Raw genomic sequence first — 21,058 nt, 5'->3', positions numbered from 1 at the left:
GATGTCATTAGACCACACCCCTTCTCATTACAGAGATGCACATCACCTAATATGCTTAATTGGTAGTAGGCTTTCGAGCCTATACAGCTTGGAGTAAGACAACATGCATAAAGAGGATGATGTGGTCAAAATACTCATTTGCCTAATAATTCTGCACTCCCTGTATATATATATATACACACACATACAAACACTCACATACACACACACTCACTCACACATCCTATGTTCTATCAACACAAATACACCAGCAATACACACTGATTTTGTATATACTATATATTGTCTGTAATTTAAGCTAGACTGATAATTTGTAACAATTTGGATCTGTGTGTACTAAGTTAGACAGAAAAAGTAAATCATTTTAATTAGATAGAAATTAATTTGCCAGTGTAACAAATATATATCTGCCAGTTTTTCAGCACAAACCTGTTTCTGTTCCTTGCAGGATTTCTCTCCATTTAATGTGGTTGCCTGGCACGGAAATTACGTTCCCTACAAGTACAACCTGGACAATTTCATGGTTATCAACTGTGTTGCTTTTGACCATGCGGTAGGTGAATTTATTTTGTAGCCATATAATATCAGTATACAGTATGTAGTAATATAGTATCAGTATACAATGTATAGCCTTATAGTAGCAGTATACTGTATGTAACCATATAGTAATATTATACAGTATGTAACCATATAGTAGTATTATACACTGTCTGTAGCCATATAGTATCAGTATACAGTATTTAGACATATAGTAGTATTATACAGTATGTAACCATATAATAATATTATACAGTATGTAGCCATATAGGGGCCCATTTATCAAGCTCCGAACGGAGCTTGAAGGCCCGTGTTTCTGGCGAGCGCCAGAAACACCTGTTATGAAGCAGCTGTCTAAAGGCCGCTGCTCCAAAACCTGTCCGCCTGCTCTGAGTAGGCGGACAGACATCGCGTGAAATCAACCCTATCCAATACGATCGGGTTGATTGACACCCCCTGCTAGTGACCGATTGGCCGCCAATCTGCAGGGGGCGGTATTGCACCAGCAGTTCACAAGAACTGCTGGTGCAATGATAAATGCCGACAGCGTATGCTGTCGGCATTCATCGATGTGCGGCGGACATGATCCGCAATATTGGATCATGTCTGCTCGCACGTTAGTAATTAGGCCCCTTAGTATCAGTATACAGTATGTAGCCATATAGTAGTAGTATACAGTATGTAACCATATAGTAGCAGTATACAGTATGTAACAATATAGTAGTATTCTACAGTATGTAGCTATATAGTATCAGTATACAGTATGTAGCCATAAAGTAGCAGTATACAGTATGTAACCATATAGTAGTATTATACAGCATGTGACCATATAGTAGCAGTATACAGTATGTAACCATATAGTAGCAGTATACAGTATATAGCCATATAGTAGTATTATACAGTATGTAACCATATAGTACCAGTATACAGTATGTAACTATATAGTAGTATTATACAGTATGTAACCATATAGTATCAGTATACAGTATGTAACTATATAATAGTACTATACAGTATGTAGCCATATAGTAGTATTATACAATGTGTAGCCATATAGTAGTATTATACAGTATGTAACCATATAGTAGTATTATACAGTATGTAGTCATATTTTATCAGTATACAGTATGTAGCCATATAGTATCAGTATACAGTATGTAGCCATATAGTAGTATTATACTTTATGTAACCATATAGTAGTATTATACAGTATGTAGTCATATTTTATCAGTATACAGTATGTAGCCATATAGCACTATTATACAATATGTAACCATATAGTAGTATTATACAGTATGTAGCCATATAGTAGTATTATACAGTATGTAGTCATATTTTATTAGTATACAGTATGTAGCCATATAGTACTATTATACAATATGTAACCATATAGTAGTATTATACAGTATGTAGCCATATATTAGTATTATACAGTATGTAGCCATATAGTATCAGTATACAGTATGTAATCATATAGTATCAGTATACAGTATGTAGCTATATAGTAGTATTATACAGTATGTAGCCATATAGTAGTATTATATAGTATGTTGCCATATAGTAGTATTATACAGTATGTAACCATATAGTACCAGTATACAGTATGTAACCATATAGTAGTATTATACAGTATGTAACCATATAGTATCAGTATACAGTATGTAACTATATAATAGTACTATACAGTATGTAGCCATATAGTAGTATTATACAATGTGTAGCCATATAGTAGTATTATACAGTATGTATCCATATAGTATCAGTATACAGTATGTAGCCATATAGTATTATACAGTATGTAACCATATAGTAGTAGTATACAGCATGTAGCCATATAGTAGTATTATACAGCATGTAGCCATATAGTAGTATTATACAGTATGTAACCATATAGTAGTAGTATACAGTATGTAGCCATATAGTAGTATTATACAGTATGCAACCATATAGTAGTATTATACAGTTTGTAACCATATAGTATCAGTATACAGTATGTAGCCATATAGTAGTATTATACATACAGTATGTAGCCATATAGTATCAGTATACAGTATGTAGCCATATAGTAATATTATACAGTATGTAGCCATATAGTAGTATTATACAGTATGTATCCATATAGTATAAGTATACAGTATGTATCCATATAGTATAAGTATACAGTATGTAGCCATATAGTATCAGTATACAGAATGTAACCATATAGTAGTATTATACAGTATGTAACCATATAGTAGTAGTATACAGTATGTAACCATATAGTAGTAGTATACAGCATGTAGCCATATAGTAGTAGTATACAGCATGTAGCCATATAGTATTAGTATACAGTATGTAGCCATATAGTAGTAGTATACAGCATGTAGCCATAATGTAGTAGTATACAGTATGTAACCATATAGTAGTAGTATACAGTATGTAGCCATATAGTAGTATTATACAGTATGTAACCATATAGTAGTAGTATACAGCATGTAGCCATATAGTAGTATTATACAGTATGTAACCATATAGTAGTAGTATACAGCATGTAACCATATAGTAGTAGTATACAGCATGTAACCATATAGTAGTAGTATACAGCATGTTGCCATATAGTAGTATTATACAGTATGTAACCATATAGTATCAGTATACAGAATGTAACCATATAGTAGTATTATACAGTATGTAGCCATATAGTAGTAGTATACAGCATGTAGCCATATAGTAGTATTATACAGTATGTAACCATATAGTATCAGTATACAGTATGTAACCATATAGTAGTATTATACAGTATGTAGTCATATAGTATCAGTATACAAAATGTAACCATATAGTAGTATTATACAGTATGTATCCATATAGTATCAGTATACAGTATGTAACCATATAGTATTATTATACAGTATGTAGTCATATAGTAGTATTATACAGTATGTAACCATATAGTAGTATTATACAGTATGTAGCCATATAGTATCAGTATACAGTATGTAGCCATATATTATTATTATACAGTATGTAGTCATATAGTAGTATTATACAGTATGTAGCCATATAGTAGTATTATACAGTATGTAGCCATATAATAGTATTATACAGTATGTAGCCATATAGTATCAGTATACAGTATGTAACCATATAGTATTATTATACAGTATGTAGCCATATAGTAGTATTATACAGTATGTAGCCATATAGTAGTATTATACAGTATGTAGCCATATAGTATCAGTATACAGTATGTAGCCATATATTATTATTAATAGTAAGCAAGCTCAACACATTAAATATGTACCTTAATACGCTTTTGGAAAGTACTTTTTAGTATACTGGTGCAGACCCAAAGTTACTATATTTCTTAAACGTGCGAAAGATAGACACTATATATATGAGAGTCTTAGTGTAAAAGATAGGGAATTCAGCACTCTTTTCAAATATCAATCAAATGTATTAAGTTGCATTATTAAATATTATTGAATAAACTGAAGGATACATCCTGTCGTCATAGCGATTATACACATATCTTATCACCTAACAAAGTGCAACACAGTACAGTACCAAACGTAAAAATATAAAATACAAGTAGAAGCAGCTCTGATGGGAGATTACACATGCAACACCCTGCTGAACCAAACCCTATATACAATAGGTCTTGTCTGGCCAGGTTTAACGTGGGGATCTATGCCTGTATGATATTCACAATGATGGTAGTGACATTACTATTTGAATAGCATATATTAGTAGAAGAGTTCATCTCTTATGCTTTAGCAGTTCCAAACTTATTTAATAGTAGGCAAGACACAGTACATGTATCCGTACGAATCAAAGCAATCGTCTCAGTAGGTAGGCATTCAAGCAGTAAAGCATCCTGAGATTAGCAACAGCAAGCTAGGTTAGTAGCCTAGCAGAATCGTGGCAAACATACGCATTAGCAATGTCCTACATCAACGTGGTTAAAGCAGTCTGTGTGTTGCACAAGAAATATGCTGAGGAGAACGTATTATAGCTCGGATCACCTGCCACACATACAAAACAGGCTCCACATCTAAAGGCTCCGTTATTACTAATATGATAGTATATAGTAGTTTTCTTCCTTATGGGAAATAAGAACCTGGCCACCAGGAGGAGGCAAAGACCCACCAGCCAAAGGCTTAAATACTCCTCCCACCTCCCGACTCGTATTCATGATGGAGGCGATGCTACTATTCGTCACACTTGAAGGGCCGTGTTCCTGTTCCACGGCGTGTATTCCGTTAAGATCTTTTCCTTTTATTACGTTGCTGTAATGTAATTTGTTATGACAGTTCAGTATGGGCCTCATTGAGGCTCCTTCTGCTTCGATCTAGGAATCAAGGGATTATCTCTCTTTTCAGGGGGATTAGTGAACGAGATGGGGTTTGTTTATCATGTTTCTTATGTGATCATCCTGCTTGTGTGCGGGAATTTGGGCTCTGAGGCATTCCTGACCGAGTGGCTACGGAGGAAAGAGTCTGCTCCGCTGAGGCCTGGTCATAGGAGGTGGTGAGTGCCCCAGCCATTGTAGGTGTCAGGTGCCAGTTTTTTGTTTTTTTCCCAAATTGCGTTCTTATCTTAAGTCTTAGCCATGGAGGATTCTAATGCAGAGACTATTTTCATATCTGATTCTGAATCGTCCTCGGATGACGACTGTAATTTGGTCCTGTTATCGCAAGTCTGCCAATCTTGTTTCTCTTGCCTGCATGGTTTGCCGGGTTTCTCGGGCTGGGGGGACCCTGGACCTTCTGAGCCATCGGCTCCTGGGGGGCTCTGTTCCTCAGGAAGTGCCTTCCCAATCGCACACTCTTTTTACCTTTGCGGGTGACCCCGATGTTAATGTCTCCTCCGCGCAGGGTGGATTTTTTACCCCAGAGATGGTGGGACATTTTTGTTTTAATATTTTAATTACTTTGATTCGCCTGCAGGACCCTGAAGTTTCATTGCAGTTATGTGCTTACCTGCCTATCCCAGGGGTTCAGACCGTGAATGGCATCATTGTGTTTCCCCCAGGGGTGATTGTGCCCCTTTGTTCTTTTCGCTACAGGATTGTGCGGCTGTGCCTCCTACTGCGACATCTGTTTGATTTATTGGGGGATCCTTTACTGTTTCAGCAGGGATCTTCTCAGGGTTCTGTGTGGTAGTCTAATGGGGTACGTTTTTCCACGGTCAGTCTAATGCAATTTTTCCCAGTAGTTTTTCTGAAGGTTATGGTCTCTGTCTGTCAGGTACTACAGAGACATGGTTCCTTCTGGGCAGGTGCCCTTGTTTGTTCTTTTATCTGGTCAGGATTATTTACTTCTGTTTTTTTCTTCCCTATGGGAATTCTGGGATTCCTCAACTTACTTTCTTTTATTGAAATGGTTCCCAGATTTTGTCCGGAGTTGTTTGTGTATCTTGTTGCTTGTTAGTGACGCACGTTATGCCTAGCTGGTCCGATGGGACTTGCCGGTTCACTTGTTCATTTTTTTCATACAAATTTTTTTTTAAAAAACTACACTAATACTTCATTTAGACCTGAGGGTCTGGAGGTCGGAAGCGCTTGGGCTGGCCCGTGGCAGTTCTGCTTCAGACATAGGACCGGTGGTGTCTCACTGTGTTCCTTTGCAGCCCCAGTGGAGGGGTGCGGTCCTTGCTACTTTGTGCGGTTATGACATTTTCTAGATGCTTTTGACTCGTGGTCATCGTCTAGTTTGGACGATCCGTGGACTCTTTAGGAGTATGGCACAATCTTGAAGGATATGTGACGTAGTGGTTAGCTCCATCGCTCCTGCAGTAAAAGGTTGTGGGATTGAACCCAGGCGTAAAGCGCCTGCCTTCTGATCTGAGGTATCCCGGCGTCTGCTATCCTTCCAAAGTGGTAGTTGTTTCAATAGGGACGTTCAGAGGTGGTTGGTTTCACTATCTTCGCCTCTGGGAGCTTTTATGCTCGGATTTAGTGGTTCACCTTTTTTTCAAGTGCTGCCACTAGGGTTCATAGGTCATTATGTCTCCCCTTTTAGGGTTTCAGACCAGGTTGACCTCTGTCCTAGGATTCTAGTGTCCGTTGGATTTAGTGTTGTGGTTTTCATCGCAGAGTCTCCTCTGAGGAGATTGTCGGTCGGACTAGACTCGGGGAGTTTTATGTTGGGTCCTCCCTAATAGAGTTCAGTGGGAATCTGGATGTGGATCTAGGGCTCCAGCGGTCTGTTTCCTCCTATCCTTTTGTCCCTGGGTTTTTCCTTGGAACTTAGGGTTGAAATTAGGATGTGCTCCTTTATCTCTCACTTATGGGGAGTTTGGAGGTTTCCAGTTAACTACCCGGTCTCGCTTTCGACCTGTAGGGTCATTGATAGCGTGTTGGTCTTTTTCCCTGCTTCTGTGTTTGGTCGCCTGACGGACTGGCTTAGGGGGCTCGAGAGATTGACTCTCAGAGGTTTCACGCAGTTAGTTGTTTTGTTGTTCCCCTATGGCTTTTGCCAGAGCTCTTTGGCAGGGGGTGCCCTTTGGGTGCTCGGTGTCTGGGTAATCATCCTCAGATGATTACAGAGGGTTTGGGGACAAGTATTTCTTATTTCGTGTCTTCCATCGGGGGCCTTTTTGTCTGTAGAGTATTGAGTCCAGGTGGTCTGTGTTTTTTTGGAGACGGACTTGCAGTTGGGATTCTTATCACCCATTTCTAGGTGTTTTATCTCAGGGTGCTAGTCATATTTTTTCTTAAGTGACTGCTTATTCCTCCCTCTTTTATTGAATAGAGGTGTGTGCTGGTTTGCTGGACATTGTGGCCTGTTGGCTTGTCTAGCTACCTGTCTAGCTAAGGGTTGTTTTTGCATCACTGCACTAACCCTAGCTTAATTTTTAGGCTGTGTGAACATCGATGCTTTGGCGTAGGATCTGTGGCCTGTAGTGGTTGTGCTGTCTTGGTTATACAGGAGCAAGGTGGGGTATTTCTTTCAAGAGAGGGGTCCGCTTTTTGCTTGCACCACTAGCTTCTCCTTTCTGTCCGGCATCCTTTCATTGATTTTTTTTTTCTTTTTCCATTTCTGGAATTGATCCTTGCTAGTACGGCACCCCCAGTCTCCTGTAGTCTGGGGTGCAGGACTGGGTTTTGTTTTCTCCTGTTAACTGGTAAGGTTTTTTCCCTTGGTGACTGTGTTTTCATAGGAGTGCCATTAGTCCCTGCTGTTTAGCTGTTTGGATGCTTTCTGGTCCTTCAGATCTGTTGGTTCTCTTCAGGTTTTCTCTTGTATTCTGCTGCGGTTCCTGTTATTGGGACATGGGTCAGAGTATGTCTGTCCAATGGAGTTGGGTTGTCTTCTTGATGACCTGGGGTTTCCTCCTTTATATTAGGCTGGTGTTCCCTTCGGGAATGGTTCATCGGAACCCCTTGTTGGTTGAGGGGCTGGGGCTGGGCTGCTACCTTGAGAGATAGTGTCCTTGGGGTCCGTGATCTCGGTTGCATCTATTCGTGGTGTCCATTCGGGTTCTATGACCTGTTGGTAGATTTGCATTAATGATACAGCCTTTTGTTTTTTTCAAAGGGTTCTTTTCCCTGTTTTCGGACGAAACAGGGTTTTTTGTTTTGGGAATGTATTCTTTGGGTGGTGCCTTCATGTGGTCCGCCTCTTACCCTCCCGTTTTGGCATTCTGTGTCCTCTATGACTTGGGTATAAATTTCCCATAAGTAATGAATGCGGCTGTGGACTCTTTCCCATTAGGAAGAAACACATAAATTATGCGTACCTGATCATTTTCTTTTCTTCCGTGGGAAAGAGTCCAAAGCCCCCTGCCCGTTTTTGAGGCGTTGTTGTTTTTCATCTTCTGGCACCCTTTCATCTGGATGCTTCTTAAACTGTTCCTTGTTCCTCGGCTGAATGACTGGGGGATAGGGGAGGTGGGAGGAGTATTTAAACCTTTGGCTGGTGGGTCTTTGCCTCCTCCTGGTGGCCAGGTTCTTATTTCCCATAAGTAATTAATGCAGCTGTGGACTCTTTCCCACAGAAGAAAAGAAAATGATCAGGTAAGCATAATTTATGTTATTATACAGTATGTAGCTATATAGTATCAGTATACTGTCTGTAGCCATATAGTAGCAGTATACAGTATATAGCTATATAGTAGTATTATACAGTATGTAGCCATATAGTAGTATTATTCAGAATGTAGCCATATAATAGTATTATACAGTATGTAGCCATATAATAGTATTATACAGTATGTAGCCATATAGTAGTATTATACAGTATGTAGCCATATAGTAGTAGTATACAGCATGTTGCCATATAGTAGTATTATACAGTATGTAACCATATAGTATCAGTATACAGAATGTAACCATATAGTAGTATTATACAGTATGTAGCCATATAGTAGTAGTATACAGCATGTAGCCATATAGTAGTATTATACAGTATGTAACCATATAGTATCAGTATACAGTATGTAACCATATAGTAGTATTATACAGTATGTAGTCATATAATATCAGTATACAAAATGTAACCATATAGTAGTATTATACAGTATGTATCCATATAGTATCAGTATACAGTATGTAACCATATAGTATTATTATACAGTATGTAGTCATATAGTAGTATTATACAGTATGTAGCCATATAGTAGTATTATACAGTATGTAGCCATATAGTATCAGTATACAGTATGTAGCCATATATTATTATTAATAGTAAGCAAGCTCAACACATTAAATATGTACCTTAATACGCTTTTAGAAAGTACTTTTTAGTATACTGGTGCAGACCCAAAGTTACTATATTTCTTAAACGTGCGAAAGATAGACACTATATATATGAGAGTCTTAGTGTAAAAGAAAGGGAATTCAGCACTCTTTTCAAATATCAATCAAATGTATTAAGTTGCATTATTAAATATTATTGAATAAACTGAAGGATACATCCTGTCGTCATAGCGATTATACACATATCTTATCACCTAACAAAGTGCAACACAGTACAGTACCAAACATAAAAATATAAAATACAAGTAGAAGCAGCTCTGATGGGAGATTACACATGCAACACCCTGCTGAACCAAACCCTATATACAATAGGTCTTGTCTGGCCAGGTTTAACGTGGGGATCTATGCATGTGATGGTAGTGACATTACTATTTGAATAGCATATATTAGTAGAAGAGTTCATCTCTTATGCTTTAGCAGTTCCAAACTTATTTAATAGTAGGCAAGACACAGTACATGTATCCGTACGAATCAAAGCAATCGTCTCAGTAGGTAGGCATTCAAGCAGTAAAGCATCCTGAGATTAGCAACAGCAAGCTAGGTTAGTAGCCTAGCAGAATCGTGGCAAACATACGTATTAGCAATGTCCTACATCAACTTGGTTAAAGCAGTCTGTGTGTTGCACAAGAAATATGCTGAGGAGGCAACGTATTATATCTCGGATCACCTGCCACACATACAAAACAGGCTCCACATCTAGAGGCTCCGTTATTACTAATATGATAGTATATAGTAGTTTTCTTCCTTATGGGAAATAAGAACCTGGCCACCAGGAGGAGGCAAAGACCCACCAGCCAAAGGCTTAAATACTCCTCCCACCTCCCGACTCGTATTCATGACGGAGGCAATGTTACTATTCGTCACACTTGAAGGGCTGTGTTCCTGTTCCACGGCGTGTATTCCGGTAAGATCTTTTCATTTTATTTCGTTGCTGTAATGTAATTTGTTATGACAGTTCAGTATGGGCCTCATTGAGGCTCCTTCTGCTTCGATCCAGGAATCAAGGGATTATCTCTCTTTTCAGGGGGATTAGTGAACGGGATGGGGTTTGTTTATCATGTTTCTTATGTGATCATCCTGCTTGTGTGCGGGAATTTGGGCTCTGAGGCATTCCTGACCGAGTGGCTACGGAGGAAAGAGTCTGCTCCGCTGAGGCCTGGTCATAGGAGGTGGTGAGTGCCCCAGCCATTGTAGGTGTCAGGTGCCAGTTTTTTGTTTTTTTCCCAAATTGCGTTCTTATCTTAAGTCCATGGAGGATTCTAATGCAGAGACTATTTTCATATCTGATTCTGAATCGTCCTCGGATGACGACTGTAATTTGGTCCTGTTATCGCAAGTCTGCCAATCTTGTTTCTCTTGCCTGCATTGTTTGCCGGGTCCCTCGGGCTGGGGGGACCCCCTGGACCTTCTGAGCCATCGGCTCCTGGGGGCTCTGTTCCTCAGGAAGTGCCTTCCCAATCGCACACTCTTTTTACCTTTGCGGGTGACCCCGATGTTAATGTCTCCTCCGCGCAGGGTGGATTTTTTTACCCCAGAGATGGCGGGACATTTTCGTTTTAATATTTTAATGACTTTGATTCGCTTGCAGGACCCTGAAGTTTCATTGCAGTTATGTGCTTACCTGCCTATCCCGGGGGTTCAGACCATGAATGGCATCATTGTGTTTCCCCCAGGGGTGATTGTGCCCCCTTGTTGTTCTTTTCGCTACAGGATTGTGCGGCTGCGCCTCCTACTGCGACATCTGTTTGATTTATTGGGGGATCCTTTACTGTTTCAGCAGGGATCTTCTCAGGGTTCTGTGTGGTAGTCTAATGGGGTACGTTTTTCCACGGTCAGTCTAATGCAATTTTTCCCAGTAGTTTTTCTGAAGGTTACGGTCTCTGTCTGTCAGGTACTACAGATACATGGTTCCTTCTGGGCGGGTGCCCTTGTTTGTTCTTTTATCTGGTCAGGATTATTTACTTCTGTATTTTTCTTCCCTATGGGAATTCTGGGATTCCTCAACTTACTTTCTTTTATTGAAATGGTTCCAGATTTTGTCCGGAGTTGTTTGTGTGCCTTGTTGCTTGTTAGTGACGCACGTTATGCCTAGCTGGTCCGGCGGGACTTGCCGGTTCACTTGTTCATTTTTTTCATACAAAAAAAACTAAAAAAAACTACACTAATACTTCATTTAGACCTGAGGGTCTGGAGGTCAGAAGCGCTTGGGCTGGCCCGTGGAAGTTCTGCTTCAGACATAGGGCCGGTGGTGTCTCACTGTGTTCCTTTGCAGCCCCAGTGGAGGGGTGCGGTCCTTGCTACTTTGTGCGGTTATGACATTTTCGAGATGCTTTTGACTCATGGTCATTGTCTAGTTTGGACGATCTGTGGACTCTTTAGGAGTATGGCACAATCTTGAAGGATATGTGACGTAGTGGTTAGCTCCATCGCTCCTGCAGTAAAAGGTTGTGGGATTAAACCCAGGCGTAAAGCGCCTGCCTTCTGATCTGAGGTATCACGGCGTCTGCTATCCTTCCAAAGTGGTAGTTGTTTCAATAGGGACATTCAGAGGTGGTTGGTTTCACTATCTTCGCCTCTAGGAGCTTTTATGCTCGGATTTAGAGGTTCACCTTTTTTTCAGGTGCTGCCACTAGGGTTCATAGGTCATTATGTCTCCCCTTTTAGGGTTTCGGACCAGGTTGATCTCTGTCCTAGGATTCTAGTGTCCGTTGGATTTAGTGTTGCGGTTTTCATCGCAGAGTCTCCTCTGAGGAGATTGTCGGTCGGACCAGACTCGGGGAGTTTTATCTTGGGTCCTCCCTAATAGAGTTCAGTGGGAATCAGTGGATGTGGATCTAGGGCTCCGGCGGTCTGGTTCCTCCTATCCTTTTGTCCCTGGGTTTTTCCTTGGAACTTAGGGTTGAAATTAGGATGTGCTTATGGGGAGTTTGGAGGTTTCCATTTAACTACCCGGTCTTGCTTTTGACCTGTAGGGTCATTGATAGCGTGTTGGTCTTTTTCCCTGCTTCTGTGTTTGGTCGCCTGACGGACTGGCTTAGGGGGCTTGAGAGATTGACTCTCAGAGGTTTCACGCAGTTAGTTGTTTTATTGTTCCCCTACGGCAGGGGGTGCCCTTTGGATGATTACAGAGGGTTTGGGGACAAGTATTTCTTATTTCATGTCTTCCATCGGGGGCCTTTTTGTCTGTAGAGTATTGAGTCCAGGTGGTCTGTGTTTTTTTGGAGACGGGCTTGCAGTTGGGATTCTTATCACCCATTTCTAGGTGGTTTATCTCAGGGTGCTAGTCGTATTTTTTCTTAAGTGACTGTTTATTCCTCCCTCTTTTATTGAATAGAGGTGTGTGCCGGTTTGCTGGACATTGTGGCCTGTTGGCTTGTCTAGCTACCTGTCACTTGGAAGGGTTGTTTTTGCATCACTGCACTAACCCTAGCTAAATTTTTAGGCTGTGGGAACATCGATGCTTTGGCGTAGGATCTGTGGCCTGTAGTGGTTGTGCTATCTTGGTTATACAGGAGCAAGGTGGGGTATTTCTTTCAAGAGAGGGATCCGCTTTTTGCTTGCACCACTAGCTTCTCCTTTCTGTCCGGCATCCTTTCATTGATTTTTTTTTTCTTTTTCCATTTCTGGAATTGATCCTTGCTAGTACGGCACCCCCAGTCTCCTGTAGTCTGGGGTGCGGGACTGGGTTTTGTTTTCTCCTGTTAACTGGTAAGGTTTTTTCCCTTGGTGACTGAGTTTTCATAGGAGTGCCATTAGTCCCTGCTGTTTAGCTGTTTGGATGCTTTCTGGTCCTTGAGATCTGTTGGTTCTCTTCGGGTTTTCTCTTGTATTCTGCTGCGGTTCCTGTTATTGGGACATGGGTCAGAGTATGTCTGTCCAATGGAGTTGGGTTGTCTTCTTGATGACCTGGGGTTTCCTCCTTTATATTAGGCTGATGTTCCCTTCGGGAATGGTTCATCGGAACCCCTTGTTGGTTGAGGGGCTGGGCTGCTACCTTGAGAGATAGTGTCCTTGGGGTCCATGATCTTGGTTGCATCTATTCGTGGTGTCCATTCAGGTTCTATGACCTGTTGGTAGATTTGCATTAATGATACCGCCTTTTGTTTTTTTCAAAGGGTTCTTTTCCCTGTTTTCGGACGAAACAGGGTTTTTTGTTTTGGGAATGTATTCTTTGGGTGGTGCCTTCATGTGGTCCGCCTCTTACCCTCCCGTTTTGGCATTCTGTGTCCTCTATGACTTGGGTATAAATTTCCCATAAGTAATGAATGCGGCTGTGGACTCTTTCCCATTAGGAAGAAACACATAAATTATGCGTACCTGATCATTTTCTTTTCTTCCGTGGGAAAGAGTCCACAGCCCCCTGCCCGTTTTTGAGGCGTTGTTGTTTTTCATCTTCTGGCACCCTTTCATCTGGATGCTTCTTCAACTGTTCCTTGTTCCTCGGCTGAATGACTGGGGGATAGGGGAGGTGGGAGGAGTATTTAAACCTTTGGCTGGTGGGTCTTTGCCTCCTCCTGGTGGTCAGGTTCTTATTTCCCATAAGTAATTAATGCAGCTGTGGACTCTTTCCCACAGAAGAAAAGAAAATGATCAGGTAAGCATAATTTATGTTACTATACAGTATGTAGCTATATAGTATCAGTATACAGTATATAGCTATATAGTTGTATTATACAGTATGTAGCCATATAGTAGTATTATACAGTATGTAGCCATATAGTAGTATTATACAGTATGTAGCCATATAATAGTATAATACAGCATGTAGCCATATAATAGTATTATACAGTATGTAGCCATATAGTAGTATTGCACTGTCTGAAGCCATATAGTAGCAGTATACAGTATATAGCCATATAGCAGTATTGAGTAGTATACCAGATTGCACAGTGCTTAGAGCAGAACAGAAACTTAATGCACCACTGATGTTTATACAAGCTTTCAGTATACTTTAGGATATGTATTTATCTATACAGTCTAGTACACTAATGTTATCTATATTTTTAGGATCCCTCTATCTTCACAGTTCTGACTGCTAAGTCACTACGACCTGGGGTGGCCATAGCTGACTTTGTCATTTTCCCACCACGATGGGGGGTAGCAGATCATACGTTCCGCCCTCCTTATTACCACAGTAAGTGCCTCTTAAACTCCCGTTGTTTCACTTGTGGGGTTCTTCAGCTCCATAATCAGAAAAGGATGAATATGTGTAATTCTGTGAATATCTCTTCTCAAAACAGATACAATTCCACCTTTTCTGTGAAGCACCAGGAATATTTCTAATACATAGTATACTAATAGTATACTACCTGTATAAGTCATATTAGCACAGGAGCATTCAGATAGTATTCAAGGGCCACAACTGTGTGGAATTTAAGGATCATTAAGGAGAGAAAAGATATGACCACTTGGCACACACTTTATTACATAGGTGAGAGAGGGCACAAATATGAAATATTATTTGCATAAAAAATTTGATTATAAATTGCTGGCAAGTATTTTAAAATAGTTTTCAAGAATAAGCAAAATTACTAACATAGCCATGCTGTCTGGAGTAGTCTGTTTCACCCCCCCTTATCAGTGTTTAGCTTCAGAAAGACAGGCATTGTATTTTAACTGAGTTCACAGTTGCTTATTTGCTTCAAGGCATGCTCCAGCAGATAATGTCCGTGCAGGGCAGCATTCTACCAAAGCAAAGGTAGATATTATTATTATTATCAGGTACCTCAGATAGAGGTTCTCGATCTTTTCAAGATGGCGGTTGAAGCAGTCTTGCAATCTGAGTTCACCAATAATTGCCATTATCCACAGGGGTTCTCTTTGCTTTTAAGTCGTAGACGTAGTAAGTGTACAGCTCTCTGTTATGCGCAGTTTAGGCTAAATACCTCGGAAAACCATGGAGGAAAGCGCTACCTGTTATGAGCCACTGCTCCAGGTCTTTGGCGCTCTAATGTCAATAATACAGCTCGGTCGGCAGTTGAAATATATTTCCCACAGTGGAGAGAGGTATAATATTGTACAGTACAGATGTCTTTGCTGTGGATTTTTCACTATTAATCAGCGGATTGTTAGTGATTCAGTTAGAGCTCTTGGAAATGCGACCGCTCAGGATTGCTGTTCGGACACACCCCCCATATTATTATATTTTGTCTCTATCCCAACTTGTTTTATGTCCTTTTAAAAACAATTAAAATGAAGAAACAAATTACACGGTCTGAGTACAAGGGATTAGATACAAAAACGTATCAATATATCAGATTATCATGAACTGATCTAACAATAAAAAGGTTACTATAAACAGTATCAAGGACTCAGAGGCCCATTGTGAAACATCCAGCGACCATTGAAAAGATCCCTAATGCATTAATGACTATGATTTTGTATGCCCCGCGAACAGTGAGAAATCAGTGGGTTTATCAGCATAATCTGTCGCTGGTGGCTGTTCACAAGGGGATAGTCCAACTCTTAGCAACTCAGTAACAAGTAAATCAGAAAACCTCCTGCATGAAATCAGCTTAATCAGTTCCCTTAAAGGGATAGTAAAGTCAAAATTAAACGGTCATGATTCAGATAGGGCATGCAATTATAAACAACTTTCTAATTTACTTTTATCACCAAATTTGCTTTGTTCTCTTGGCTTTCTTAGTTGAAAGCTCAGGTAGGCTCATATGCTAATTTCTAAGCCATTGAAGGCTGCCTCTTATCTGAATGCATTGGACAGTTTTTCACAGCTAGATGGCATTAGTTCATGTGTGCCATATAGATAACAGCACTAATTGCCGGAAATGCAAGTCTGTCAAAAGATCTGAGATGAGGAGGCAGTCAGCAGATGCTTAGATACAAGGTAATCACAGAGGTATATATACCCTGACCCCCCCCCCCCCCACTCACTAATATAATATTTGATAATAGAAATGAATTTAAAAGTCTCTTTACATTTTGATTTGCATATCCCTTAAAAAATAATACTGCTGCTGACGTGTAGCACTAGCTACTACTTTATGCCCAGTTGCTCCTCTGCTGCCCTGAAGACGTTCACCATAGGAAATAGCAAGTTATTTATTTCATCTGTGTGGGTGTCTAATATTCAGTATAATTTTAGAAAACAAATATAAGCACATAAGGATGTTGTTGTATTATTCTTTACAGATATAAAGTCCTGTAATAAAACCTGTCACCTGATGCAAGGAACATAACAAACCTATGTAATGCATGTTACTTTTTATTATCATTATAATTATTTATTTATAAAGTGCCAATGTCTTACGCAGCACTATGGCGTTAGATATAAAACTGTTAACCCTTTGAGTGCTAGTGACGGCTCTGAGCCGTTGCAGAGTTTCCCACTCTGGTGCTAATGACGGCTCAGAGCCGTCGCTAGCACTCTCCCACCTTGAGGGAGATCTGGGGGCTCCCACCCCCTCCTACCCCGGTGATCGTGCCTGTAGAGTGACAGGCATCGCCGGGGCTTCCCATTTTGCGTGGTAACGTCACCGTGCAACTTTATTTATACTTAACAATGTTAAGTATAGGAGCAGGGGGCATGCTGCTTAGAAGCCTGTATCTCAGGCATCTAAGCAGCTACAGACCCCCAAGACCCACCATTGGAAAGGCAATCGCCTAACCTTTCCAGCAGTGTAAGGCTTGGGGGTCTGAACATTTTTTTAAAAAAGTTTTAAAAAAATTGTTCAAAAAATAAAAAAAACATTAAAAAATCTTAGCACCCAGGTGGGAAAGTGCTTAGCACTCAAAGAGTTAATTTGTTTATTTTGTGATTCAGATAGAGCATGCAATTTTATTCAACTTTCTAATTTACTCCTATTATCAATTTATCTTCGTTCTTTTGCTATCTTTATTTGAAAAAGAAGGCATCTAAGCTAATTTTTTTGTTCAGACCCTGGACAGCACTTGTTAATTGGTGGGTGAATTTATCCACCAATCAGCAAGAATAACCCAGGTTGTTCACCAAAAATGGGCCTAGATGTTTTGTTTCCTTATGTGTTTCTCATTGGGTGTGACACCTGCTGTTGTCACTGTGTGTAATGCTTGTAGAGGCCTCACACTGCACAGTATATGGCCGTATAGCTACAGTCACCTCATGTCTCCTCGCTTTCCAGGAAACTGCATGAGCGAATTTATGGGGCTAATAAAGGGTCGTTATGAAGCTAAAGAGGAGGGATTCCAGCCCGGCGGAGGGAGCCTGCACAGTGTGATGACCCCTCATGGGCCAGATGTTGACTGCTTTGAGAAGGCCATCAATGCCAAGCTGGAACCAGAGAGGGTGGCTGATGGCACTATGGTAAGTAGGACTAACAAAGGATACTGATAGGGGCTGATCAGTGAAGTTCTAGGGGTTATGTGCACTCTCATTCTGTACTATTGCACAATCAAACCTCAAAGATGCCAGCTGCCTTAAATTTGTGGGGTAGTGCCCTTTATAAAGACCCAGTGGTCTACGCAGAGTAAGGAAATGTGTAAAGGATAGAGAAGGAAGTATTTCTATCAAAGGTTCCCAAAGTGAAACTGACCACGACTATGTCTCCTCCCAGACCACGCCTCCAACCCAATTTAGCTTCAGGTATAGTTACTAGAACTTCCCCCAATTACTTCTGATAGCTTTTTTGGTTCTGGTATCTAGGGAATTTTGGTATGTTAAAGCAATATGGAATATGCAGATATTCTATAAATGTTTTTTAATATTAATGTATATGATCTCTAGAAAGCCTTAAATAGTTATTTTGTGTTTTTCCACTATTAATTAGTGCTATGGTGTACCTCAGTGTTTTTCAACCAGTGTGCCGTGGCACACTAGTGTGCCGTGAGAGATCCTCAGGTGTGCCACGGCAGACTGACAACAGTGTGACATATTTTTTAAACTTTGCTTGTTTTTTACTCCCAGTGCAGGGGTAGTTTGTAGGAGGCATGGCATAACAGCACAATACATACAGTATGTGTGTGTTTGTGTGTATGTGTATATATATATATATATATATATATGCTGTATTAGGCTACAATGTGTGATTTTTTTAAAATTTTGGGATGGTGGTGTGCCACAGGATTTTTAATGTAAAAAAGTGTGCCACGGCAAAAAAAAAAGGTTAAAAATCACTGGTGTACCTAATAACTCCCTACATGCTACTTATTTCACCAAATTAGGTCCTGATGCTACTGTAACCTTTACACCCTAGTGATATAATAAACTCTGTGTAGATTTCCATAGTTCCCAATCATTCAGGAATTTCTAGGAACAGCCCAGAATGAAAGTTTTGTCCTTCTGTTATATTTATTAAAATCAAAACTGGAACTACCCTAACCCCAACCAAGAACTCCCTAATAATGTGTAACTAATCTATATCCCACCCCAGACCTTACATATTCTGCTCTACCCCGCCATATCTTTTTTTACAGTACAATTTCTTTATCCATATTTCCTGGTAATTTGAGAAAAGGTTATGCCCCAGTCTGTGGTTTTGTATATTCTCTGAATACTCTCATTGATCTCATGTGTCTCAGATGAGAAGCTTTATGTATGTGTGGGAGTTTGTTTTTTTTTGGGGGGGGGGGGTGAGCACATGTACAGTGCAGTTAAGGGACATTGTACACTAGATTTTTCTTTGCATAAATGTTTTGGTCTACTTTCATATGAACAATTAGGGACAGGTGTAAATGGGCTCTGAACTAACCAATCACTGTGTAGAATGCTGCAGGTAACTTTCCCTATGTGATGAGTATGATGGAGGTTCTTCAGCCTCTGTGGGAGACTTAAAGGGACAGTCTAGGCCAAGATAAACGTTCATGATTCAGATAGGGCATGTCATTTTAAACAATTTTCCAATTTACTTTTATCACCAATTTTGCTTTGTTCTCTTGGTATTCTTAGTTGAAAGCTTAACCTAGGAGGTTCATATGCTAATTTCTTAGACCTTGAAGCCCACCTCTTTCAGATTGCATTTTAACAGTTTTTCACCACTAGAGGGTGTTAGTTCACATATTTCATATAGATAAAACTGTGCTCGTGCATGTGAAGTAATCTGGGAGCAGGCACTGATTGGCTAGACTGCAAGTCTGTCAAAAGAACTGAAAAAAAGGGGCAGTTTGCAGAGGCTTAGATACAAGATAATCACAGAGGTTAAAAGTATATTATTATAACTGTGTTGGTTATGCAAAACTGGGGAATGGGTAATAAAGGGATTATCTATCTTTTAAAACAATAAAAATTCTGGTGTAGACTGTCCCTTTAAGTAATATTCAGGGGTAGTTTACAGCAAAATAAATAATGAATGTATATTGTAATTTTATAAAAATAAAATACACAGGCTTCATGAAAGAAATGACTCTATAACTACATATTGATGCACATAGCATTACTATCATATTATTGTAACAAAAAGCTACACATTCATATATTATAAACCAATACTTTGTAGTGCACAAATATCCAATTTAGAAAAGCAAATAAAAGGGGTATGACGTTCAGCCAGAGATATAAAGTTTAACATAAAGATTGTGAATGGCAGAAGAGGTGTATGATTAATCTCTCATCTGCAAATATCAAATTGTTTATCATGTTGCCTCAGGGTATCTACCCTCCAGAGAAGCTCTGAATCCTGTTAGGGTCACGTGTGCCTTTAGTAGTTCTTGTTGCATCTGCCTTAGACCGGTCCCTCTCTCTCTCCTCCCCAGGCCTTCATGTTCGAGTCTTCGCTGAGTATGTCAGTGACCAGATGGGGCCTTCAGACCTGCAACCGACTCGATAAGAATTACTATCAGTGCTGGGAGAGTCTAAGAAGTCACTTCAACCCCGCGGAGAAGACAATCAGCAAATAAAATACAGTGACACAAAACCTGCTGGGAGAAGACAACGTGACCCTATTGGGCTGTGCAGTTTAACCCCCTGCTTGCCAAAGAGGGCTACAACACGTACATCTAAGTAATGAAGTGTTCTCTGGAAACACAGGGTTAATAAAGCTAAGCTCAAATTACATTAACCCCTTCCTCATCTTGTGCCATTCAGCCTCTGTTTATTAAAGGGACATAAAACACAAATGTTTCTTTCATGATTCAGATAGAACATTCAATTTTAAACAACTTTCCAATTGTCTTCTATTATCACATTTTCTTGTTATCCTTTGTTGAAAAGCAGGAAGGTAAGATAAAGGGACACAAGTCAAAATAAACATTTATGATTTTATGAGCAGCAGTTATGAGTTACTTTCTAATTTACTTCCAATATCAAATTGTGCACAGTCTTTTTATATTCACACTTTCTGAGGAACAAGATCCTACTCAGCATGTGCACAAGCTCACAGGGTATACGTATACTAGAAAATGCCTGAAAATGGGGGGAAAAAATTGTCAGAAAAAAAGTAAGAGCTATTGCATTGTCTTTTTTATTACGTACTTGTTAGTTATGTAATTCTAATGCATTGAGTGTCCCTTTAAGGAGTGTGCACGTGCCTGCAGCTGTTTTGCAAGAATGCTATCCTTTAGAAGGAGCACTAGATGGCAGCACTGTTTCCTGTCATGTAGGGCTCCAGACAGTGCACGCTACCTATCTAGATACTTCTTCAACAAAGAATAAAAAGAACAAAACAAAATTTGTATGTTCTATCTGAATCATGAAAGAAACATTTTGAGCTCACTCACTCAAACCTGGAATAAAATACAAACGTATGTACTACATCAATGTTTCTCAACCACAAGATCCTACTGAGCATGTGCACAAGCTCACAGGGTATAGGTATGCTAGTCTGTGATTGGCTGATGTCTGTCACATGATAC

The 21,058-nt window shown here is 39.9% G+C and overlaps 1 protein-coding gene across 1 annotated transcript in view; it reads left to right on the top strand.

Moving 5' to 3' along the window:
* The window catches only part of LOC128652834 (homogentisate 1,2-dioxygenase), a 112,132-nt gene extending 91,867 nt beyond the window's left edge, over window positions 1–20,265 (top strand). Inside the window, exons 11-14 of the mRNA XM_053705798.1 lie at window positions 449–553; window positions 14,285–14,411; window positions 17,395–17,576; window positions 19,961–20,265. Of these exons, the coding sequence (XP_053561773.1) occupies window positions 449–553; window positions 14,285–14,411; window positions 17,395–17,576; window positions 19,961–20,104 (558 nt within the window). The 3' untranslated portion in view covers window positions 20,105–20,265. The remainder of the gene's footprint in view (window positions 1–448; window positions 554–14,284; window positions 14,412–17,394; window positions 17,577–19,960) is intronic.
* The last annotated feature ends 793 nt before the right edge of the window (window positions 20,266–21,058 follow it).

This window comes from Bombina bombina, chromosome 3 (assembly GCF_027579735.1).
Source record: "Bombina bombina isolate aBomBom1 chromosome 3, aBomBom1.pri, whole genome shotgun sequence".
In the NCBI taxonomy this organism is placed as follows: Eukaryota; Metazoa; Chordata; class Amphibia; order Anura; family Bombinatoridae; genus Bombina; species Bombina bombina.
The sequence above is the reverse complement of the archived record's forward strand: the minus strand, read 5'-3'. Positions and strand labels throughout refer to the sequence as shown.